This window comes from Miniopterus natalensis, chromosome 2, assembly GCF_054644295.1.
Source record: "Miniopterus natalensis isolate mMinNat1 chromosome 2, mMinNat1.hap1, whole genome shotgun sequence".
NCBI lineage: Eukaryota > Metazoa > Chordata > Mammalia > Chiroptera > Miniopteridae > Miniopterus > Miniopterus natalensis.
The window spans coordinates 75041113-75066971 of record NC_142082.1 but is presented as its reverse complement, the minus strand read 5'-3'; the positions used below and the strand labels follow the sequence as shown (position 1 = coordinate 75066971).

General features: G+C 37.7%; 1 protein-coding gene across 1 annotated transcript; it reads right to left on the bottom strand.

Annotated features, from left to right (window-relative positions):
* Window positions 1-14940: 14940 nt before the first annotated feature.
* Window positions 14941-15958, bottom strand: CYSLTR2 (cysteinyl leukotriene receptor 2). Its single transcript, XM_016205392.2, has one exon. The coding sequence runs from the start codon at window positions 15955-15957 to the stop codon at window positions 14941-14943; it is 1017 nt and encodes a 338-aa protein (XP_016060878.2). The 5' UTR covers window position 15958.
* Between the last annotated feature and the right edge of the window lie 9901 nt (window positions 15959-25859).

The window sequence follows — 25859 nt, the reverse complement described above, 5'->3', positions numbered from 1 at the left end:
GGCGTGTCTGACAAGAGAGTTACGAAAAGTTTTACTCAGCATGCAAAGAACTTGATGAGAAATCAAGTAATTGGTGAAATGACTCAGATATGCACAGCTAGAACAAGCCTGAGCTGGTGGACCCTCTAATATATGCCAAGGTAATACCTATCTTGAACATAAAAAGTCAAGTCACTCAGGCAACAATTGGTTAACCAAATATTTTATTAAAAAGTAACATAAAATCTACCTTTCAATGACTTCCAAAATGTTTCATTTCCTTCCTGCTTTGGATGATGAGATGCATTTACTGTATTTCCATCTCCTCCCCAGCAGGCATCCAAGCCTGATGAATCCTGTGTTAAGGAACTTCTGCCTCCTGCTGAGACCTGTGCCATTTCCCTGGGCCTGAACTGGATGGTGTCTGCCCAGGAGGACATGAAACCTTCCCCAGGCCTTCTGCAGAGGGACACTGCCCGCCGGCAGAACCAGCACAGGTGGCTGTGTCCCCAGATTCCTCTTCCTTCTCCCGTCCTTCCATGCTGCTCATTCCTGGCCATCCCTTTACAAAGCACCCTCTCCCTGATCCTTTAGATTCTCTTGGACTTCTTTGTAGCCCTCATTTTTCCCCTAGTTTCCTCTGTCAGCCCAGCCTGAATCTTACTCTCCACCGACTCACTGCTCTCCCTGTGCCCAGGCCCACCTCTCCAGTTAGGCCCTTCTCCCTCCTCTCTCCTCTGTGCCTTGCAGTAGAACACCCATCATGTGCAGGGAGCCAGAGCCCCAGTCGTGAGGGGCTTATGAGCCATGGTAAGCTGTTAGGATTTGAAGCCATGACTTCTGATTCCAGGTATAGTGCTCTTTACATTGAACCATGTAATCCCTCCAAGGAGTCATCATAAAAGATTATACAGTTTTAAAGATTAGCAAAAATGATGGTTTGGACTCTCTTGACATTTGCTTTCCTTCAGTTTACTCGCAAACCAGTCAACAATCAGAGTGAAGGTAATGCACAGGATTAAAAATACAAGGGACAACACTTCCTAACACTTCCCTTATTCTTCCCAGAGAACCCAAGTTCTGAGTACATATAACTCATGAGGAGAGAGGAATCTGCTGTCAAGAGGAGCCCAGAACCACTGGGCTGAGGGGGATCATGTTGCTCTAAGGGGCTCTGCCTCAAAGATATCATTACACTCTTAAGGACTAAATGATGTCCCCCACCAAATTCTTGTGTTGAAGCCTTAACCCCCAATGTGACCATATTTGGATATAGGACTTTCATGGAGATACTTAAGTCATAAGGGTGGGGCCCTAATCTAATAGGGCTGGCATCCTTATAAGAAGACAAAGAAATACCAGAGCACTCTCTGGGGAGCTTGCCTCTCCGCCCCAACTCCATGTATACAAAGAAAGGCCATGTGAGGATATGGTGAGAAGACAACCATCTACAAGCTAGGAGGAGAGGCCTTGCCACAAACCAACCCTGATGGTACCTTGATCTTGGACTTCGAGACTCCAAAACTGTGAGAAAATAAGTGTCTGTGGTTTAACCCATCCTCCTGTATTTTATGGCAGCCTGAACAGACTAATATACACTTCAATGAGTTATTTCTGTGTTATTTCTTACTGCATCATTGGACTTCTATGAGGGCAGGCCATGGCCTGCCTTACTCACAAACTGGGGAGGAGGGTCCCCTCTGACTTCTAGGAAGGATAATTTTGTTTGCAGGAGAGTTGAGCCAAGGGTGGTTTGGGATCCAGGATGTCTTAAATTGTTTATGCCTTTGTTTCTTCATCTATAAAATTAGAACGTGGAATCTAACGAACTTAATAAACTGATGAACAGAATAGATTCAATGACATGGAAGCATAGATGAGACTGATGAATGTCAGAGGGATGGAGGAAGGTGGGTGGGTGGAGGAGGAGAGAGTAACCAAGGAATTTATATGCATATATACACAACCCAAGGACATGGACAGTGTTGGGGAGAGGGACTGGGGAGGGGGAAGGAACAGGGTGGAGCAGGTCATTGGGGAGAAAAAGGGACATCTGTAATATTTTAAACAATAATAAAATTTAAAAAAAAAAGAAAGTAGGGGACAAGTGGCAACTGACTGGACGAACTGAAGAAAAAAAGCTAAGTTTATAGTTTTTAGGTAAGTTGATAGAAATCAGCATAGTGGTAGAGTGGTTACCCCTTTGCAGAGGTGACTGGTGAGCAAGGAGCAAGAGGGAATTTTGGGGGCATTGGATGCATTCCATAACCAGGGGCACTGGTTACATAGAAGTTTACTTTTTACAAAACTCATGGACTCCATAAGTAAATTTTGTGCATTTTCCTAAATATAAATTTTACCTCAATTAAAAAGAAAGTCTAAATATTGAAGAAAAAAAAATTAGAATGATAATACCAGTGCTTTGGGGGAAGTTCTAAATATAAAATTCAATTGAATAAATAGTTGCTGACATTATTTATGTATAAGGTGTTATACTGAGAAGGATATAAAGGTAAATGTATATGTATCCCTTATAGGAAAATTTTCTCAATAATAATGTATGTGTGTAAAATAGTTGTGAAAGCATTTTAGGGATGTGACATGTAGAAATGAGGAGGTTTTTAAATTCCAATACTAACAATCTTATTACTTGTTTAATGTAAATGTACTGATTTTCTAAGTATTGTCTCTTTTTTTAACTTTAAGGAAATATCATTTTATTGAAAATTTTAGGGCTAAAAAGTTTAAATTAAATTTTTTTTAATTTTTCAATTACAGTTGACATTCAATATTATTTTATATTATTTTCAGGTATATAGCTTAGTGGTTAGACATTTATATAATTTACAAAGTGATCCCACCTGGCACCCTACATAGTTATTATAATATTATTGACTATTTTTCCTATGCTGTACTTTATTTCCCCATGACTATTCTGTAACTACCAATTTGTACTTCCTAATTTCTTTACCATTTCACCTAGCCCTCCAACCCTGCCTCCCGTCTGGCAACCATCATTTTATATTGTGAGTTTGTTTCTGTTTTATTTGCTCTTTTATTTTGTTTTTTAGATCCCACATATAAATTAAATAATATGGTATTTGTCTTTCTCTGTCTGACTTATTTCACTTAGCATAATATTCCCTAGGTCCATCCATGTTGACACACATGGTAAGATTTCATTCTTTTTCATGGCTGAGTAATATTCCATTGTAGATATGTACCACCTCTTCTTATTCAATTGTGCGGTGATGGATACTTAGGTTGCTTCCATATCTTGGTTATTATAAATAATGCTGGTTCCATGTGCACTTGAAAAGAATGTCTATTCTGCTGTTTTTGGGGGGAAATGGTCTGAAAATATCAGTTAAATCTACCTGTTCTAATTGAATCTATAAGGCTGCTATTTCCTTACTGATTTTCTGTCCCGAAGATATATCCATTGATAACAATGGGGTGTTAAAGGCCTCTACTATGACTGCTTTACTGTCAATTTCTCCTTTTATGTTCATAAATATTTGCTTTATAGAGTTAGATGTTCCTATGTTGGGTGCATAAATGTTTACAAGGATTATATCCTCTTGTTGGATTGATCCCTTTATCATTATGAAATGTCCTTTTTCTCTTAGTATAGCCTTTGCTTTGAAGTCTATCTTGTCTGATATAAATATTGCTACCGAAGCTTTTTTGGTTTGTTTGTTTCTACTTATATAAAATCTCTTTTTCCATCCCTTTACTTTCAGTCTGTGTGTCTTTCAGTCTAAAGTGGGTCTCTTGTAGACAGCATATGTGTTTTCTTATCCATTTAGCTACCTTATGTCTTTTGATTGGAGCATTAATCATTTACATTTAAAGTGATTATTGATAAGTATTTAGTTATTGCCATTTTATTAGTCATATTTAGGTTCTTTTTCCCCCCCTTCTTTTTCTTAAAGTAGTCCCTTTAGCATTTCTTGTAATAATGGTCTGATGGTGATGAACTCATTTAGCTTTTTCTTATATGGTAAGCTCTTGAACGCTCCTTCAATTTTAAATGATAGTCTTAAAAAAATAAAAACAAAGAAATTAAAAATTAGATAATAGCCTTGCTGGGCAGAGTAGTCTTGGTTGTAGGTCATTGTTTTTCATCACTTTGAATATTCCATGCCAATCCTTATGGCTTGCAAAATTTCTGTTGAGAAATCAGCTGACAGTCTTATAAAAGCTCACTTGTAGGTAACTAACTGCCTTTCTCCTGCTGCTTTTAAGATTCTCTCTTTGTCTTTAACTTTTGGCATTTTATTTATGACATGTGTTGGTGTGAGCCTATTTGGGTTCATTTTGTTTGGGACTCTCTGCACTTCATCGACTTGCATGTCTGTTTTCTTCATCTGGTTAGGGAAGTTTTCAGTCATTATTTCTTCATATAGGTTCTCAACCTCTTGGTCTCTTTCTTCTCCTTCTGGTACCTCTGTGATGCAAACGTTGTTACACTTGATGTCCCAGAGCTTTCTTAAACTATCTTCATTTTTTGGATCCTTTTTTCTTTTTATGTTCCCATTGGGTGTTTTCTGTTACTTTGTCTACCAAATGCTGATTTGATCCTCTGCTTTATTAAATCTGCTGTTAATTTTTTCTAGTGTATTCTTTTTAGCAGTTATTGTGTTCTTCACTTGTCATTAGTTCTTTTTATGGCTCCTGTGCTGTTTTTTATGCTTACTATTTCTTTGTCGACATTCTCATTAAGCATTCTTACACCCACTGTACTGGATTCTGTATCTGGTAGATTGCTTGTCTCCATTTTGTTTAGTTCTTTTCTTTCTTTTTTTAATCCTTACCCGAAGACATGTTTTCTATTTATTTTTATTTATTTCTTTATTATTATTTTTCAATCCTTATCCAAGGATATTTTTTGCATTGCTTTTCAGAGAGTGGAAGGGAGAGAAAGAGAGAGAGAAACATTAGTGTGATAGAGTCACATTGATTGGTTGCCTCCTGCACACACCACGACCAAGGCCAGGGATCGAGCCTGCAATCAAGGTGTGTGTCTTTGGCTGGAATCAAACCCACTACCCTTTAGTCCAAAGGTTGATGCTCTAATCACTGAGCCAAATTGGCAAAGGTAGGATATGTTTTTTATTGACTTTAGAGAGAGGAAGAAAGAGAGAGAGAGGGGGAGAGAGAGAAAGAGAGAGGGAGAAAGAGAAAGGGAGAGAGAAACATCAATCAGTTGCTTCTTGTATGCACCCTGACTGGGGATCAAACCTGCAACCTATGTATGTGCCTTGACGGGGAAACAAACACACAACCATTTTGGTGTATGAGACAATGCTCCAAGCAACTGCGCCACCCAGCCAGGGCTCGTTTAGTTCTTTTTCCGGAGGTTTCTCCTGTTCTTTCATTTGGGAGATATTTCCTTGACTCCACATTTGGCTGCCTTTCTGTATTTGTTTCTATGTATTAAGTATATCTGCTACATCTCCCCGTCTTATCAGGTTGACCTTACATAGGAGGTGTCTTGTGGGGCCCAAGACACCTTGGAGTCTTCCTGTTCACCTGAGCCAGGTGCTCTAGAAGTGTCCTTTATGTGGGTTGTGTGTGCCCTCCTGTTATAGTTGAGCCTTGATTGCTGTTGGCATGTCAGTGGGTGGGGTTGACCCTTAGGCTGATTGGTTGTGAGTATTGGCCATGACCATAGCACATGAGCTACTATATGGGGGCTGACCCCTCAGAATGAGATTTGCCCCAGTGGACTCTGCTGAGACCTGCTGAGACCACCCTTTGGGTATGCTACTTGTGGAGCTAATGGGGTGGTGTTCTGTTGTGGTCTGAAACTGGCTATCACTTGTAGTGTCTCTTAGGATGGGCTCTGGGGCAAGCCAAAGTCACCCACTGCTTGTGACCAGCTCGACACTGCCTGGTAGAAACTAGAAAGTGATCCATGGTTAGTATATGCCTATGCTGGGTCTGAAGGCACATGGGAGAGGCCACGCTGCAAAATGAGGCATGCCACCAGTACTGGGCCTGGCACAAGCAAAAGAGCACCCGGAGGCCTGCTACTCCCTGCTAGCTACCTGCAAGGTTCCACCACTGAAAGCCACTTGGGCAGTACCCAAGTTCAGTATGGCAGGGTTTCATGGAGTCACCAGGTTAATGCAGATTTAAATTTTGCCCTGTAGAGGAGGGGTCTCATTTCAGGAAAGATTGTGCCAGGCTACAAACCGTGTGGGAATAGGGCTCAACACAAGGACAATGGCTACTGTTCTTCCAACTCTCACCTTGAAGTTTTTCCCTGTCTGTCTCTGGCATCTTCCAAGCCACTGTTCCTCCAATGGAGTCCAGGTGAGTACCTGTGAGTGAATGAATCTGTGTGCAGGCCCTTTAAGAAGATGCCTTGGTTTCCAGCAGCCTTTTGTTTCACCCAGTCAGACTGAATCCCTGCTGAGTTTCACAGCCAGATATTGTGGGGACCCTTCTTCCCAACACTGGTTCTCTAGGCTGGGGAGCCTAGTGTGGGCTTGGGACTCCTCATTCCGCAGGGGGAACCTCTGCATTTGAGATACCCCTTCCGATTCTTAACCGCCACACCTGGGTGTGGGATCAGCCCGTTTCATGTCTCCACCCCTCCTACCAGTTTTGATGTGGCTTCTTTATACCTTTAACTCAATTCTGACATTATCTACCTGGAGATGCCATCAGATTCTGCAGGTTAAGGGCTCAGTCCTACAATACCACCCCTGCTCCTCCATGTCAGATGCCAACCACCAAGTCCAGGTTGTTACCTTGTGCTTCTGACCTATACATTGGAGGTTCCCATGGCCTCCTCCTTGGGTTCAATTAATTTGCTAGAGTGGCTCACAGATCTCAGAGAAACACTTACATATGTTTACCAGTTTATTATAAAAGACATTATAAAATATGCAGATGAATCGTCAGATGAAGTACATAAGGTGTAGTCTGGAGGGTTCAAGTACAGAATCTTCTCTCCCCATGGAATTGAACTGGGGTACACTGCCCGAGCATGTGGATATGTTCACCAACCCAGGAGCTTATCAACACTTGTTCAAGAGTTTTTATAAAGCTTAACCTGTAGCCCCTGCTCTTTCCCAAAGGACAGTGGATAGGACTAAAAGTTCCAACCTTCTAACCACTTGGTCTTTCTAGTGCCCAGCTCCATTCTGACATGATCTAAGGGTCCTCTGAGTAATATCTTTAACATAAACTCAGATGTGCTTAGAAGAGGCACCTTATAAGTAACAAAAAACACACCAATCATTCAGGAAATACCAAGGGTTTTAGGGGTTTTGTGTTAGGACCTGGGAACAAAGACCAAATATGTTTCTTATTTTACCACATCTATCTTTGTCAGTTTAATTTTCAGACCCAGCCAAGGACCCTAAGATAATCAAGGAAAGGCTTTTCCATCCTTACAGGTTCTCCTTCTAAATAAGCAGGCTTTATTGAGTGCCTATCCTGTACCCTATACTTTGCCAGTTGCTTTTACATATGTTATGTCACATTATCTCTCCAGTTATCTTGGTCTTCTCACAGAATGACAGTTGAGTTCCAAGAGGAAGCACCTCCAGAGCAATATTCCAAGAGGTACAGTCAGAAGTCACAAGGCTTGTTATGACTTAATGTTGGAAGTTCCAGAATGTCATCTCTGCTGTATCCTATTGGCTAAACAAGTCATTAAGCCCAGCTAAGGTTCAGGAGGAGGGGAATTAAATTTCACTTTCTGATTTGATGAACAGCATGCACATACATGTAGAGAAGGAATTGAATTTGACCATTTTTTGAGAAGATCTGCTATACCCCCAAATAAAGCCAGGTGCTTATCTAAGCTCCACCCTGAGTCTAAGGGAATATGAGAAACAAATGTATTATACAGAATGAAATGAGAAAGGACCTTTCTCTTCTAGATTCCTCTCTCAGGTGAAGGTGGAAAAATATCTCTACTGAAAGTCTTGAATCACAGTTGATTCTTAAGGAAGTTATGGCCAGAATTTTCACTATGTGGTATAAAAAAATAGAATAAAATAGTGAATCTAGTTTAATGTGGTCCCAGAATTGTAATACATCCAAGAACCTGGCAGAGAGTTGCAAAACCTCTCTGAAGGAAAGTTGACATAAGCCTCAAAAAACAAAACACAAAAACTCCCACTGATAAAGTTCCAAAAAACAGGGTCCAATAATCAAAAAACACAAATATACCAAGCTATAATAGGTGAGAGGCAGCAGAAATAATAGCAGAATCAGACTTGCAAAGGCTTCATGCTGGAATTATTAATTGCAGAGTATAAAATAAATGTATTTCAAGAAATGAAGATGAGGCTTGAAGAGATTAAGAACAGCAAGAAACTATAAATTACAAACATGCCACTTTTTAAAAAATTTATTTCTAGAAATGAAAAGTAAAACCATTGAAATTAATAATGCAAAACATGGGTTTAACACTCGATTAGACACAGCTATATCCAAGTCAGAATTAAAAAGAAATCTCTACCTCAATACATCATAGCAATTTTTCAGAACAGGAAAGACAAAGAGAAGATCTTAAGACCCACCAGGAGGAAAGTGAGCTCTTTTCTGAAGCAGCCTCACATCATAGTGTAATGCAGTAGATAAGACTGTAAGGCATTACAGTGGCATGTGTGGTTGGTAAGAGCGTGACCTCTGGAACTACCTGGCTGAGTTTCAATACTGATTCTACCACTTGCAATTACCTTTTGACAAGTTACTTTTCCTCTCTATGACTCAGTTTATTCATTTACAAAATATGATTAATAACATTTTCAGTTTCTTATATTGTGAAAAATGCACGCACATTTCCCAGAAGAGTGTATAGCATTAATAAATGCTATTATTATCAAAGGAATTGGAAAGGGAATTTATCAGCAGCAATAACAAAAAAACAAAAGGTAGTCAACTTAGCTATCAACCTAGAATTTTTTATTTACTCATATATTTATCTGTATCTTTGTTCACTATTACTTCTTGCATTTCAGACTGTCCATCTGTTATCCTATTTCTTTTACCAAATGTACAACCTTTATAATTTCTTTTTGTGAAAAGTTATTGGTAGTTAACTCCTTCAGTTTAATATTTGAAAGTCACATGAAATATGAAAACCACAGTGAAAAGTCACTTGAAACCCAACAGGGTTTAACAGGTTAAAAGTCTGACCATCTCAAATACTTTCAGGAGAATGAATTGGTAAAACCAGTATGGAAGAGAGTTGGGTATTACCTAGGAATGTTGATCATAAACACATTCCAAAGTATATAATCTGGAGAAGTTTTTACATGTGTACACGAAAAGTGTGTCTGAGAATATTCATAGGAGCACTGTTTCTAACAGCCAAAACCTGACAATCATCTAAGTCTTCACAGACTTATGGAAGTATGGATAATTAAATTTTGTTACACTCATACCAGTAGCAATATCATGACTGAATCTCAAAAGATAAAGCTGAATAGAAAAAAATAGTTACTACATTATTCAATTTGTAGAAAGGGAAAAAACATGGAAAAACTAAATAATATTTTGCTTGGGGATACATTGATATGCTAAAAGAATAATTAACACAAAATTAATGCCCCCCCCCCCCCTAGGATCAGGGGTACATAAAGGAGTGTGGAGGTACTAGTAATATTCTATTTCTCAGGCTAGTGAGTAAGAAGAGAGATAACACTTTTATTTTTCTTCTTTAATGCCCGCATTTTTGTTTGTGTGAAGGTCTCGTGAATACAAAAAACATCATGTAGACCTGGCCAGTGTGGTTTAGTTAGCTGGGTGTCGTCCTATGCACTGAAAGCTTCCTGGTTCGATCCTCAGCCAGGGCACATGCTGGATTGCAGGCTAGATCTGTGTTTCTCTCTCACATCTATGTTTCTCTCTCTCTCCCTCTCCCTTCTGCTCTCTCTAAAAATCAATTAAAAAATCTAAATAGAAATTTAAAAAACATCATGTTTAATTTTAAGAAAATTAATTTACATTAGATTTAAAGTACACATTGCACAAGGCTAATGGGAAAATCAGCCTTGGTCATTGCAAGGGTTCTCCAATTTGAGTTATAAAACTTCCTCCCTAATTTGAGGTTTATGCAAAGGTCCTGAGGTCCTACATGAGCCAGCACATCAAGGAGGCCCCTCTGGTCATCAGCCATTGTCCACAATGATCCACTGACCAAAGCCTGCAGCTTTCTTTTTTTAAAAAATTTATCTTTATTGTTGAAAGTATTACCCATCAGGACCAGTTATTTCCACCACACATAGAATGCAGGGATCTTTGGGGACAAGGAACGGGGGAGAAGCTGGAGGTCCTCAGGCTTAGAATTCAATTTCCTCAGCACATCACACAGCTGACCCTTCTGAGACCTTCCCAGCTCCCCATGTAATTTAGCCTCTGTTTTCAAGCTGTGTTTCTTTGATCTCTCTGTGGATTTTTATGCCAGTGCCATACTTTTTATTTATGAGAGCTTCGAAATACACATTAACTTTTTAACAAGTCCTCCCTTGTTATATTTCTCCGTTTGGTTTTTATTAGTCTTAAGTAGTTGCCTCTGTCTACTTGGGGATGAAATGTCCTCAGAGGAAGAATCTCCAATCACCATATTCCCTGGATTACCCCCTTTTCACCCCCATTCTTCCCTGATATGATCTTGACTTTCAAGCTCTTTCTAGGAAGAAAGACGAGTTCTCTATAGAAAGTCATCACCTTGCCTACCTCCCCCTCTTTACCTGTTTTTGGCCAGTTTGACATCATTTCTACTTCAGAATAAATTGCAAATCAGCTTAATTAAATTTAAAATAGAGAACTGATCATTTGGAGCATAGTTCCAGTATCACAATTATACTAAAGTTTACACAACAAAAATCCTTTCTCCCAATTGAACAATTTATGTACTTGCTTGAGGGGATACCTACTCTCTCAAACAAAGAACCTCTATCTGAAACCCTGGATGCCCTTGGCTTTCACTTTGGTAAATAAAAAGTTCCATTTTGTTTTCTTCCTCAATGACAGCATTCTTCTCCAAATGAAAAAATGAGATGCTTCACCCTGGCTGAAAAAAGTCTTGAAAAAAGGAATAGTAAGTCATTAAGCTCTCCCCCCACTCCATAGACTTAAAGACACTAATAAATCACAACCCCTGCATTTCTGCTCATTCCAAGGGACTTGGTTGCTCTGTTATTCCCAGCTTTATCTGGAGTATCTTATCCTTGGAGAGTTGTTGAGATTTCTAGTTGTCATTTGAAAATCCCTATGCCCTTTTCCTCGAGTACAGCATCCTTCTACCCTCAGTGCGGGCCTGCTGCTTAGGGACAAGCCATGCCTGGCAGAGATGCCTGGCTGACTGGCAGTTCTCTTTCCACCTCATTGCAGTGCAGTACATGTGGCTTCTGCAAGCCCCATTTTACTTTTTTCCCAGTGAGTGTTCAATGATTTAATCCCAACCTCAACTGCAGTTGTAGACTCAGGTCATCCTCACTCAGAGCAATCCTTTCTTTCCTGATTTAGTTTAGGAGCTGAGTGTGTGATCTGAGTAGGTCTTATTAAAAGGAAGCTCATGCCCTAGCCGGTTTTCCAAGTCGTTAGAGCATAGGGCCTGTGGCCTAAAGGGTTACGGGTTCGACTCCAGTCAAGGGCACATACCTCAGTTGCAGGCTTGATCACTGGCAGTGGAGGGAACCAATCAATTCTCACATTGATGTTTCTGTCTCTCTGTCTCTCCCCCTCCTTTCCACTCCCTCTCTCAAAAAAGAAAAAAGAAAAAAAAAGAAAAGTAGCTCATGACTTTTGTTAGCTGATTTGGGCAGGAGATATCCTGTTTCTTCTCCTGGATACAAAAAAGTATGTAGCCTTGCCCAGCCAGCCAGCTTGGCTCAGAGGTTGAGCATCGACTTATGATCCAGGAGATCGAGGTTCAGTTTCCAGTCAGGGTCTGTGACTAGGTTTCGGGCTCAATCCCCAGTAGGGGGCGTGCAGGAGGCAATTGATCAATCAATAATTCTCTCATCATTGATGTTTCTATTTCCCTCTCCCCCTCTCCCTTCCTCTCTCTGAAATCAATGAAGACATATTGACAAACAAACAAACAAAAAGTATGTATGCTCAAGCTGTTTCAGTCACCTTTTCCTTAAACAGCATTTGGCCTTGGAACCAAGACAATACCTGGAGAGGGAGGCTCACAGAACCCTGGTTGAATAGAGCCCGAAGTCCAACTTCCTTTTGTTATGTTTCATTTATGTGAGATAATGATTATTTAAGCCACTTGGAGTTGGGTTTTCTGTAACTTGCAACTAAAAACTATTCAGACATATCAAATCACCTCTGATCCGAGGAAGTCACACCTCTCACCCCAAGAGTGGACTCCCTTCCATGGCAGAGGTGGGCGAGCATTCCTCAGGGTTCCAAACCCAAGTCTAGTCCCTGTCTGCTTTTCTTGCTCCGGTCAGCATTCAGTTTCCATTTCTGGTAGGCTTTCTTTTTTTCTTCCTCATGTTTTTTAAAAAACAAAGAACTGATTTGAATATTAACATTTAATTTTAACTTAATTTTTATTTTATTTCAGCAATACACATTTGCAAGTTAAACAGTTAAATAATTCTTAAGAGGAAAAGAGACATTCCCACCCTATCCTCTCACCTGCATCTTCTCTCCAGAGGTAATCTCTGGCAATTCTTTCCACTGTTTCTTCTGGGCTTTAGCTCCTATTGCTAAATAATATTTTTATACAGTTAGTCATCAGTCTCTAGCTTTAGTTACTATGTATTCTCTGTGATGGGAGATAAGGACTTATATTTCTAACACCTCTTCTCACCCACATACAAATCCTCTCCCTTCATTTCTTGAAAAAAGTTTGTATCATAATATTTTGCTATTTACATTATTCTGTATGTAAACATTACTCACAGCTAAACCCTGTAGTATACTATTTCCTTTCTTTAAAAAAGTTTTTTTCCCTAGTATTTAATAATTGCATTGTTTTTTCACTTGCTATTTTTCTATGTATTTTCACTAGTTCATCCTAAGCTCTATAAGAAAAACATAAATCCTTCCAATGTGTGCAAACCAATTTATTTCTTGTTTTTCTGCTTCATACCAACATCCTGGGAATTCTTCGCATCTTTCCCCTGTGTTGGATTCCTTGTTTCCTACATTCCATGTTTTCCTCTATCTTGGTTTAATCTGCTATTTTGGAAGAGCACATCCTCTAGTAGGTTTCTGATCAAAAGTGCAAGGGTGATAAAAATTTTGAAACCTCTCATACTAAAAATATCTCTACCTACCCTCTCATTTATTTGTTGGTGTTTTCCACGTCTGGGCCTTTTTTGCCAACCTGTAGTAGTCATTGTTCATAATTAAGAGTGAGTCTTTAACATGTTAATAGATACTCTAGACAGTAGGGCAGGCCCTGACTTCTGTGTTGGGAAATCCCCAACAGTTTTTATATGTTGGTCTTTTTTCCTGAGGTGAGAAGTTTTTCCATAGGAAGATCCTCCAGGCTCCCATCTTGACAGGATATGAGTTTGTCATCATTCTGGCAGCTGAGTAAGGGAAGGGCTCTGGTGCTCTTGTTTACCGTAAAGGCTTTCACTTAGTCCCTCCCAAGCTGCAGAACACCACCACCTTCCCACCCTCAATTCTGCTTGGAGGTAATAAATCAGAAAAGAAAACCTCCATCTTCAGTCTTCTTGTGAAAGTGAGGAGGGGTAGGTGCCTGATTGGAGAAGAGAACTGTTATTCTGACTTTCAATTAATCTTCCTAGAGGTTTTCAGGGGGAACAGTGCAGAAAGCATCCAGCCAATCATTCACAGAGGTTTTTAACTCTTATGAGCTATGTGAACTTGAACAAGTTTCTTGATTTCCCTGAACTTTAGTTTTTTCATCTGTAAAATGGAAACACAGGGCTTTGGTGTGAGTGTTAAATGGGATCAATGAATGTAAGTGCCTGTCACAGTCTGCCCAGCATAAAAAAGGCACTCAATTGTTGGACATACAGTGGCAGTGATGGTAGTAATTGCAATCTCTTTAGCCTTTCTACACTTTCAAAAGGAAAGCCATCCTACTTATGCTCTGCCAAAATTTTAATAGAATTTCAGGGATATCACACCTTTGTAACTTGTCCTCCACTCCATCCTGTTTCTGAGTACCCAACCAAATCCTCAGAGCCACCTCCTCCATTCTGGCTCCCATCCCAAAGGGTTAACATGCAAGACTGAGAACTGCCGTGAAGTCAGTCTGAACCCAAATCTCAAGAGTAAAGCTGATCACTCTTCTCCCTTATTCTACATAGTGCCCTCGGTCTTTCTCCTGGCAAAAGGAAACTTCTTGCCTTCAGTGGGCTAGATCGCTCTCCTACTGCCAAGTGAAGTTCCTCCTGCCCACTCCTTCTCGCCAGCTCTCTCATGCCCTAGTTCTTCTTCCCCATTTTTCTCTCACTGTTCTTGTTTGGGACCCTAACTTTGCTTTGTTAGAGGACAGCTTGTCTCTTCACAGTCAAGGCCTTTTCCCTGAATCTTTAGGCTACTTATCTGCTCTGGGGTCTCCAGCAGCTTTGTTAATTGGCTATATTTCAGGGGTATTGAAGAAGAGGAATTGAAGAAGCTGGGGAAATTAAGGTTATCTTAAAGTTAAGAATTTAGACTGTTTGATGGGCCACCTGGCACAGAATCTGATGAAAGGTAACACCTACTGTGCCTGGAATTCTTTCTTTGTCTGACACTTTAGATTGCAACACTCTAGTAAAGAATGTTCCTGCTAGTTTCCTCATTTAGACTCAATCAGTGAAAACACACCTAATGAAAATTTCGAAGTAGCCCTTATTAACAAGTCATGGTGATGTCAATGTTGGGGATCGACCTTTGTTGGGAATGGTGTAAATACATGGTCATTGGAGACTATGTTGGAACAAAAGTGGACAGCTGAATATGAGAACAGGCCTCACCTAATAATCTCTTACATTTTCGTTCCCTTTTTCAACCACACGCAACAGGAAAGCTGCACTTTGTTGTCTGTGAATGACTTTTTCTGAATGCAGACCTTAGTCTGTCCTTAAAATTCTCCCCAGCAAAATAATAAAGCACAGGGTTGAGGCAGCTGTTAGCAGCCGCCAAGGCCAGTGTGACGATCACAGCTTTATGCAGCCTGTCTGTGCACGTACCCACTTCCCACACAATCAGGTGGAAGGTTCTCAGTATGTGGTAGGGCAGGAAACACAGCAGGAAGATGATCAAGGCGATGATGATGGTGGTCAGCGCCTTCCTGTGAGAGGCCCGCAGCCCCGATTCTGGGACCTCGACCTTCAACAGGGCTCGGATAATCAGCAAGTAACAGATGCTGAGCGTGCAGAACGGCAGCAGGAAGCCCACCACTAAGGCGACGTAGTTCAGGGTCTGCAGTTTAACAATTTTATTGAAATTCAGCTCTAAGCATGTTGTGACATTACCCATCTGCTCAGAGCCATTCTTCAGAAGTGTTGCTGACGTAGCCATGATGAGGATCCATATGATCCCACACAGAACCCAGGCACTTCTGATGCTGGTGACGTGGAGCAGCCGGAAGGGGTGAACAGTTGCCAGGTAGCGCATAACGCTCAGCACAGTCAGGAAATAAATGCTGCTGTACATGTTGACATACATGGAATAAGACACAATCCTGCAGGCCAGATCCCCAAATATCCAATGGGAGCCTCTGAGGTAATAGTCAACCCTGAAGGGCAGTGTGGTTATGAACAAGAGATCAGAAATGGCGAGATTTAGCATGAAAATATTCACAGACGTGGACTTCTTATAAGGCTGCAGAAAAACATATATGGAAAAGCCATTTCCCAAGGCTCCCCAGACAAATATTATCAGGTACACAACAGGATAAAAATCCCTCTTGAAGCTTTCAGTTGTGCAGCTCCTGTGGCTGTTGTTATTGCCCAAGGTGCCATTGGGTTCCATTTCTGATATGGTGGTGGGTACAGGCAAGGACATAAGTTTCCTCTCCATGCTGGATTAAAAAAGACACAAAAAGTTACTTCCTGTTCACTGCTTACATTTTCCCAGGTTTTAATGAAATGGGGAGAAATACTAGCTTTTCTTTGAAAAGTGAATCAAAAAAATATTAGCTAATTATTTACTATATGCTCCATTATATTTCATGATAAAATTATAAGATGCAGAATATACATTCATTTATTTGATTGAAGCTGAAGCCTCAAACTTGGGAGGCTTTTGGCCTAGTGTCCATGTTAACATGAATGCCCTGCAACACTGCAGTCTAAATCTACTGGACAGAAGATTTCTGATCAGAATCTATGGAAGACAGAAGGAAGTGGCACAACACTTTTAAGTGCCGAAGGAAAGGATCTACCAACCCAGAATTTTATATCCAGCAAAATTATCCTTTAAGTCTGAAGGTGAAATCAAGAGATGGATAACTAAGAGGATTTGTTGCCAGTAGACCTACTTTAAAGAATGAAGGAAAAAAGTTCTCTAAACAGAAAGGAATCAATAAATGAAGGAGTCATGGAATATCATAAAAGAAGAAAGAATACAATAAGCAAAAACATGGGTAAATACAATAGGTTTTTCTTTTCTTTTTGAGTCTAAGTTATGTTCGATGATTGAAAGAAAATCCGTAACACTGTCTGATGTAGTTCTAAATTGGGTGGGGAACCTGATTTTTTTCTGCTAAGGGCCATTTGTATATTTATAACATCATTTGTCATACAAAACTATCAACTTAAAAAATGGGTGGGGGGAAGAGGGATATCTGTAATACTTTCAACAATAAAGATAAATATATAAAACAATTAGCCTGCTATATTTGGTCAAACATTTAATTAACTCACTCCTAATGTGATGGCTGGAACTGCTTGTCTTTGGTGAGGCCTTGGCAGGGCCAGACCAAACGGTTTTGAGGGCCATATATGTTCCACAGGCCAGACCTTCCCCACTCCTGTAAATGGATGTAGAGGAATTTTTAAAGATAATTATATTATAAACAGAGGAGGATGAAGGGACATAGAGGAGGTAAGGTTTACATACTTCGCTTAAACTGGTAAAATGATGATGCCAATAGACTGTGACAATGAGGTATAATGTAATACCTAAAGCAGTTGCTAAAAAGCTATACAAAAAGATACACTCAAAAACACTACAGATAGCCCTGGCTGGTGTTCTCAGTGGTTAGAGCATCCTGCCATATACTAAAGAGTTGTAGGTTCGATTCCCAGTTAGGGCACATACCTAGGTTGCACATACTTGATTGGGGAACATACAGGAGGCAACCAGTCAATGTTTGTCTCTCACATTGATGTTTCCCTCTCTCTCTCCCCCTCTCCCTTCTTCTCTCTCTAGAATCAATGAAAAAACCCATATCCTGTGTGAAGATTAAAAACAACAACACACAAGATAAATTAAAATAGAATTCTAAAAAATGTTCAGATAACCAAGAGAAAGGCACAGAAAAGTAGATAATAGGAAAATAAAAATAAAATAAAATGGCAGACTTATCCCTAACAAATCAATAATTACATTAAATACAGACAGTCTAAATATACCAATTAAATGACAGTTTGGCAGACTGAAATATAAAAATCATATATGACCCAATTATATGTTGTTTATAAGAAACTCACTTCAAATGATAGCATTGGCAGTTTGAAAGTAAAAGGATGAAAAACATGTATGTCATGCAAACTTTATCAAAAAAATCAGGGGTGCCTGGCAGGGATGGCTCAGCTGTTGAGCATCGACCTGGGATCCAGGTGATCGGGCTTGATCAATGACTCTCTCATCATTGATGTTTCTATCTATCTCTCCCTCTCCTTTCCTCTCTCTGAAATCAATAAGGATATATTTAAAAAAAAAAAAAAAATCAGGGGTGGCTACTAATATCAGATAAAGTAAACTTCAGAACAAAGAAAATTTCCAGGGACAGAGTTTATCCATCAAGAAGACATACCAATGTTTAAATAGATATGCACCAAATAATAGAGTTGCAAAATATATGAAGCAAGAACTGATATAATTAAAAGGAGAAATAGACAAACCCATTATAGTCGGTAACTTCAACGATTGATAAAGCAAATAGACAAACACTCAGCAAGGATATAGTAGAACTCAAAACATCATCAAGTAATAGGACCCAACAGACATTTATAGAACACATGATTCTATAACAGCAGAAGACACATTCTTTTCAAGTATCCACAGAACATATACCCAAATAAACCACATCCTGGGCCATAAAACAAACCTCAAGAGATTTAAAAGAAATGAAATCACACAGAGTGTGTTCTGTAACTGTAAATCAACAGCAGAATCAAACTACAAATCAACAGCAGAGATATAACAAGAAAATTTGCAAACACTTGGAAACTAAAATCACACTTCTAAATAATCTGTAGCTCAAAGATGAAGTCTCAAAGGAAACCAAATAATATATTTAACTGAATGAAGATGAAAATACAACATATAAAAATTTGTGGGAAATAGCAGAAGCAGTAGTGAGAGGGAACCGTATAACACTAAATGTATACATTACAAAAGAAAAAGTATTAAATCAGTCATCTAACCTCCTATCTCAAAAGCTAAAGAAAAATAGTGAAATAAACTCAAAGTAAGCAAAAGGAAGAAAATAATAAAGATAAGAGCAGAAATCAAGGAAATTAAAAAGAGAAAAAAATTTTAAAAATCAAGGAACTGGTTCTTTGAAAAGATCAATATAATTGACAAATCTATAGCAAGATGGACGAAAGAAAAATAGAGTAAACACAAGTTACTGGTATCAGGAATAAAACAGGGGACATCATTAGAAACACTGCAGACATCAAAAGGATAATAAGGGGATACTATGAACACCTCCCAAACATAACCTTGACAACTTCAGTGGAATGGACTAATTCTTAAAAAAATACAAACTATCCCAATTCACCCAATATGAAATAGATAATTTGACTATTAACAAAATTAAATTCTTAATTTAAAATTTTCAATAAAGAAATCAGCAGGTCCAGATAGTTTCACTGGAGAACTCTACCAAATATTTAAATAAGAATTAACACCAATTCTATACAATATTGTCCAGAAAATAAAAGAGGAAGATGCACATTCCAATTTATTTTGTGAAGTTAGTATTACCTTGATATCAAAGTTGGACAAAGGCAAACAAAAAGCCCACAAAAGACTACAGACCAATATTCCTTATGAAAATATATGCAAAATCTCTTAGCAAATAGAATATAGTAATATACAAAAAAAGAAATTCAAACCATGACTAAGTAGGGTGTACTCCATGGGTTCAAGTTTGGTTCAATATTTAAAAAATAGTCAATGTAATTCATGTAAACAAGCTAAAGAAGAAAAATCACCTGGTCATATCAATCAATGTAGACAAAGCATTTGGCAAAATCCAATAGCTGTTCATAATCAAAACTCTCAGAAATAAAGGAATAAAGGGGAGTTCTCCAATTTTATAAAGATCATGTCGAAAAATCTTCAGCTAACCTACTTAATGGTGAAAGACTGAATGGCTTCGCCCTAAAATTGAGAACAATGCAAGATGTCCACTCTCATTGCTATTATTCAATATATTGCTGTAAGTTCTAGAAAATAAGACGAGAAAGAAAATAAACATAATACAGATCAGAAAAGAAGAAATAAAATACTTCCCATTTGCAGTGACATGATTGTTTACATAGAAAATCACAAGGAATCTACACACAAAAAATGTCCTAGAAGTAGCAAGTAAATTCAGCAATGTGGTAGGATACAAGATAAACATTCAAAAATCAATTGTATTTCTATATACTAGCAATGAATATATGGACATATTGAAATTAAAAACACAATTTCATTTGAAATCATTCAAAAATAAAATGAGACTTAAGTGTAAATCTAACAAGACATTACAAGGTTTGTATGCTAAAAACTACAAAATGCTGATGAAATAAATCGAAGTTCTAAATAAATGGAGACAGGTACCATGTTCATGGAATGGAAGGTGAACAGAATAAAGAGGTCAGTTTTCCTCAAATTGATATACAGGATCAATGTAATTCCTACCAAAATTTTTGTAAGATGTTTTTGTAGGTATAGACAAGATTATTCTAAAATTTATGTAGAAAGGAAAAGGAAGTAGAATATTTTTAAAAAGAAGAATAAAGTGAAAAGAACCAATCTACTCAATTTCAAGACTTATAGCTAAATTTATCAAGGCTGTGTGTCATTGAAGGGATAGACACATAAATCAATGGAACAAAATAGAGAACCAAGAAACAGACTCACACAATATGCCCAACTAATTTTTGACAATCATTTTTGGCAAAAGTGATTCAACAGTGGAAAGACAGTTGTTTTTCCTGAGGTGCTGGACCAATTAGATATCCATAGACAAAAGAATAGAACTGAATCTGAATTTCACACTTTATAGGTGTGAGATTAACTAAAATGGATCATGGACTAAATGAAAACGATAAAACTGTAAAACTTTTAGAAAAAAGCATAGGAGAAAATCTTTGGGATCTAGAGCTAGGGAGAGAATTCTTAGACTTGACATCAAAAACATGATCCATAGAAGGAAAAATTGATAAATTGGACTTCATCAAGATGAAAAACTTCTGCTCTGCAAAAGGCCCTGTTAATTAGGATGAAAAGGCAAGCTACAGACTGGTAGAAAATATTTACAAACCACATATCCCACAATAAAACAAATGTCTAGAATATATAAAGAACTCTCAAAACTCAACAGTTAAAAAGCAACAACAAAAAAATCCAATTTGAAAATGGCAAAAGACATAAACAGAAATTTCTGACATTATATAAGTAACAAATAAGCACATGAAAAGTTGTTCAACAGCACTAGCCATTAGGGAAGTGCAAATTATAACTTCAATGAGATACAACTACATACTTATTAGAATGACTAAAATAAAAAAATAGTGACAACACCAAATACAGAGAAACTGGATCACTTGTATATTGCTAATGAGAATGCAAATGATACAGTCTTTTTGGAAAACAATCTGGCAGTTTCTTAAAAAACTAAACATGGAACTACCTCATAACCGAGTAATTTCGCTCCTGGAAACTTATCCCATGGAAGTGAAAAATGTATGTTCACACAAAAACTTGTATATAAATGTTTACAGCAGCTTTATTTGTAATAGACAAAAAATGGAAACAAGCCAGATGTCCTTCATTGATTAAATAACCTGTAATATATACATACCATGGAATACTATTCAGCAACAAAAAGGAGAGAACTATTGAAACATTCAATAACTTGGATAAATCTCCAGGGAATTATGCTATGAAAAAAAAGCCAATCTCAAAAGATTATATATAAAATATAATTTCATTTATATAAAATCTTTGAAATGACAAAAATATAGAAATGGAGAACATAGGTTAGTAGTTACCAGGGATTAAGGAAGTGATGGGAATAGGAGAGAAGTGGATGTGACTATCCAGAAGGGAAGCCTCAGGAATCCTTGTGATAGAAATGTTCTGTGTCATAACTATATCAATGTCAATATGCTGGTTATGGTATTATCCTATAGTTTTGCAAAATGTTACCATTGGGGAAAAAGATACAAACAAGTGATATCTCTATTATTTCTTACAACTGTGTGAGAAGCTGTAATTATCTAAAAATAAAAAGTTTAATTAAAAAGAGAAAGGTTAGGTGTAGTTTAAGCAGGATACCCCAGATGATTGTAAAATTCCATCTGGAAAGAACTGCTTGATGGTTTTGTATTTAGGGCCTTTTTAAAATTATTATGAAACACCCCTTTCCCCACACACAGCATCCCTCTCCATACCTGTGCACATTGTCCACCGGGAGAGGTCATCCTAAGGAAGATGGGAGAAGCCTTCCAAGCCCAACAAGTAATAAAGCCAACTTGTTCAATAACAGGTGTGTTTGTGGTGGTCTTTGGCTGGAGGACATTGACAAATTGGAGTTTCACTGAGATTCCTGCAAAGTTTTTCCTAACTTAAACAAGTACCTCAACTCAGTAATAGTTCACAAATCTGAGACCCTTACTCCTGGTTGGAGATAAGTTCATACTGCATTGAGTGCTGACATTGTTGAGAACCTTCAGCAGTGTGTATTTTGTTTTCCTATGAATAGGTCCTCTGAGATATTTTAGTCACTGATCAGATTTGTAAATCTGGTAAATTGTGACAATTGTTTTCTAGCTTTCTAACATCCATTCTATAGTCTGTCTATTGTCTTGAGTGTTGTTTGTCTGTCAGGGGAAAAGTGTATAAGGACAGAGCATGATCATTCCCCCTAAGCCTATCTTACAGCTGCCGCAGGGGCTGAGTTCAGAAGGACTGGCATTCCTTAAACAAACTTTCTCCTTTGGATAAATTGTGTCAGGCCATCATTTCAGAACTTAGAGGAACTTGCTCTAGCTTATCTTTGTGTCCCTGAAAACCATTTTTTCCAGCCCTAATTGGAAACAATTGACCTTGTTCACATTCCAAGACAAAAATTCATACAGGCACCACCCTTCCACCACTGCAGCTCTCATGGGGCTCCCTCAACCTAAAACTGTGCCTCTTCCAAGCCCAAGACCTGTTTCCTTCAGCTTTTCTCACTGTAACACAAACGTGTGTGCTTATCTCTACAACTGGCACAGTTTCACCTGGGACAGTTTGAAATTGTAATAGCCACTGTGGGGAACTTTTGACATAAGACTGTTTACTTGAGAGGCACTTTAGAACAATAAGAAAGGTTCTTTTGTTTAATGTTGGCAATAACCTCCTCCTTTGCTTCCATACTTTGGGAATTAATAAGTGCTGGCTTTTTAATCAGCTACTGATAAAATTGTCAAGGACTTAAACCAATTTTAATGTAACTGTTTTATGGGCGTATATTTCAAAATCTGTTTTTCTATGTATAAACTTCATTTCCTCTCTTTTCAGAGGGAACATGATTATCCTTTTTCAGTGTTAATGTCATATTCATATGAAGCAGCCTCCTTTTCATTTTTTAAAATTCCTCTGGCTCTCTTTTCCCCTCTCTTAAGAAATTAATGATTACCTGATAAAAGAGTCATTCACTTTTTCTGTGCATATTATAGGATGCTTTAGTCCAGAGAAGCAGTCAAAATATCTGAAATAAAAAAAGAACAAATTATTAAGATGTGTTGTACTTTATGAACACTAAAAGTATATTTTCATAATGGGTTCTATTATTACTGTTGTGAGAAAAGGCATTACCTTCGAATTAAAAGAAGATAACATTTTTTGGCATGATCCACAGTCTTTAAAAATTTAGTTTAAAAAAATTAGTTTAATGTAGAAACTAGCATCAACACAATATTTTGGTTTGTACAAGGCCGGGGTTAAATTTTTTTGACTAAATTGAATTTTCTACATTGGTTTATGAGTCAAGCAACATTCCATTTCTTTAATAACTTGTTTAAAAATTTAAAATATACATATAAAATAGCATTCAACTAAAATAAGTGATAAAAATGAATGGCATCGTATTCAACTAAAATGAGTGATAGTGAATGATTTTTTAAAGTTAAGATTTAAATTTATGAAATTCTTACATTGTTATACATCATAAAGATTTAATGTGGTGGTAACTAAAATTATAATTTCCTGATCTTTAACTAACTTAGACAAATGGTTAATTAATAAGTCTTTGGATGCCTAACAATTTCTAAATAAACAACAGATACAAGACAGTGGTCACTAAATATAATCTTTACCTTATTTGTTAGAATGGAAATAGGTAAACAAAATATGCAAATGCTTTTGGATTATAGGTTTATACATCAAAATGTTTAAATTGAATGACATAAATACTAATAGACCAAAAACTTCTAAATAATTTCTTATCTCCTATAACTTTTTTATGCCTCAAGAAAAGGAAGGTTGATTACTTTGGTTAAAGATGATAATTAATATAAATGGTTAATACAGAAAAATACAAATATGTACATAAGACAATGAATATGATTTTCTACTTGTTTATTAGGAAAACTGAAAAGTTTATTCAGAAGGTAAATTTAATATGATATACCCTTTATTTTATTTAATAGATTTCATTTTAAAGCTATAGTTAAGCATTTTAAACTTATTTATTTTAAATATACCTTTATTGATTTCAGAGAGAGGAAAGGAGAGGGAGAGAGAGAGATAGAAACATCAATGATGAGTCATTGATCGTGCCCACAACCCGGGCATGTGCCCTGACCGGGAATTGAACCCCGATAGCCTGAATCCTAGGTCAACGCTCAACAGCTGAGCCATGCCCGGCCAGGCTCAGCACTTTAAACTTATTATTTATGTGTGTATTTACATTTGTGAATACCTAAATGCATACATATAAGTGCATATTAATAAACCATTTACTGCAGATTGTCACATAAATAATGTACAAAATAGAGTAATATTAGAATTTGGGTCTTGTTACTATAAAATAATTACGTTATTTTACGCTCATATTAGTAAAGATTTATTTCTGTTAACAAAACATTCACTTTACTCTCAGTGCTTCTGACATAGTTGTAAATCATTTTTAAAGAGATTTTTTCCTTTAAAAATAGTTAAGTGCCTAATAACTATTGTTAATTTCTGGGAATTCTTACAATGTTGTCTATAATTATTTCTTGACCCTAGATACCTCAAACAACTATTCTTGGTTCTTCCTTTCCCATGTTCAAAATGAAGCTATTGATATGTATTTTGTGCCTAAACTACCTTTGGGTTTATTAAAATAGCCAATAGATTTGTTCCTTCATCCTGTGAAAGGAAGGACAATGGAAATAATTAGATTTCTAACAAATTTTTGAATTTTAATTAATTTAAAACTATTATGAGAGAGCCTTTGTTTATCAAACTTAGTAATAAAAACCGATAAATTACAAGGAAAGTTGATTTTGTTAATTATATTGAAGTAAAATGTACTATAATAGCTCAGCCAGCATGGCTCAGTGGTTGAGCATCCACCCATGAACCAGGAGGTCCTGGTTTGATGCCCGATCAGGGCACATGCCCTGGTTGCAGGCTCGATCCCCAGTAGGGGGTGCAAAAGAGGCAGCCGATCATTGATGTTTCTGTCTCTCCCTCTCCCTTCCTCTCTCTGAAATCAATAAAAACATATTTAAAAATAAATAAATGAATAAATTATACCATGATATAAATATCTTTCAAGAATTACATACTTTTTAAGTTAAAGAAAACATGCTCATGTTTAAATACAAAGAATTTTTTAAAAAATATATCTTTATTGATTTCAGAGAGAGGAGGGGAAAGGGGGAGAGAGAGAGAGATAGAAACATCAATGATGAGAGAGTCATCATTGATTGGCTGCCCCCTGCACACACCCCACTGGGGATTGAGGCTGCAACCCAGGCATATTCCCTGGCTGGGAATCGAACCGGGATCTCCTAGATCCTAGGTCGATGCTCAACCGCTGAGCCATGCCCAGCCAGTCCAAAGAATGTTATTATAAATATCAAAAGACTTTCTTCCTGGATTCTAGATTTACAAGTCCTTTTTCCTTTTCTGTCATGACAAGTCTGAACAAGCTCTCGGGGTTCTGACTCAATTACATGCGAACTATCAGAGACCAGTTGCTGATTTCAGTTGTGGATCCAGAAGCCACAGGTAACTATTTTGCAGCAAGGCTTGTAGAAGCCTTAAGTCAACTTAGCCAATTTAGTTCTAGGGTCTTCACTAAACAAAAGTTTCTCTACTGTGCAAATGCTCTTTAATGATAGAAATAACTCAGGACTTTTCAGCTAATCACCTAATCTCCTCCTGTGCAATTTGGTTGGTTTCCCTTCAACATCACCATTCATTGCTATAACACTCTAAACCCAGCTACCCTCCTCTCTACTCTGTAGAAAAAGACACCTGTGATTGGTTACCTGTTAGGG

Bases quoted from the DNA above. Each gene is read 5' to 3' on its own strand.
- CYSLTR2 (XM_016205392.2), bottom strand. From the start codon at position 15,957: ATGGAGAGGAAACTTATGTCCTTGCCTGTACCCACCACCATATCAGAA.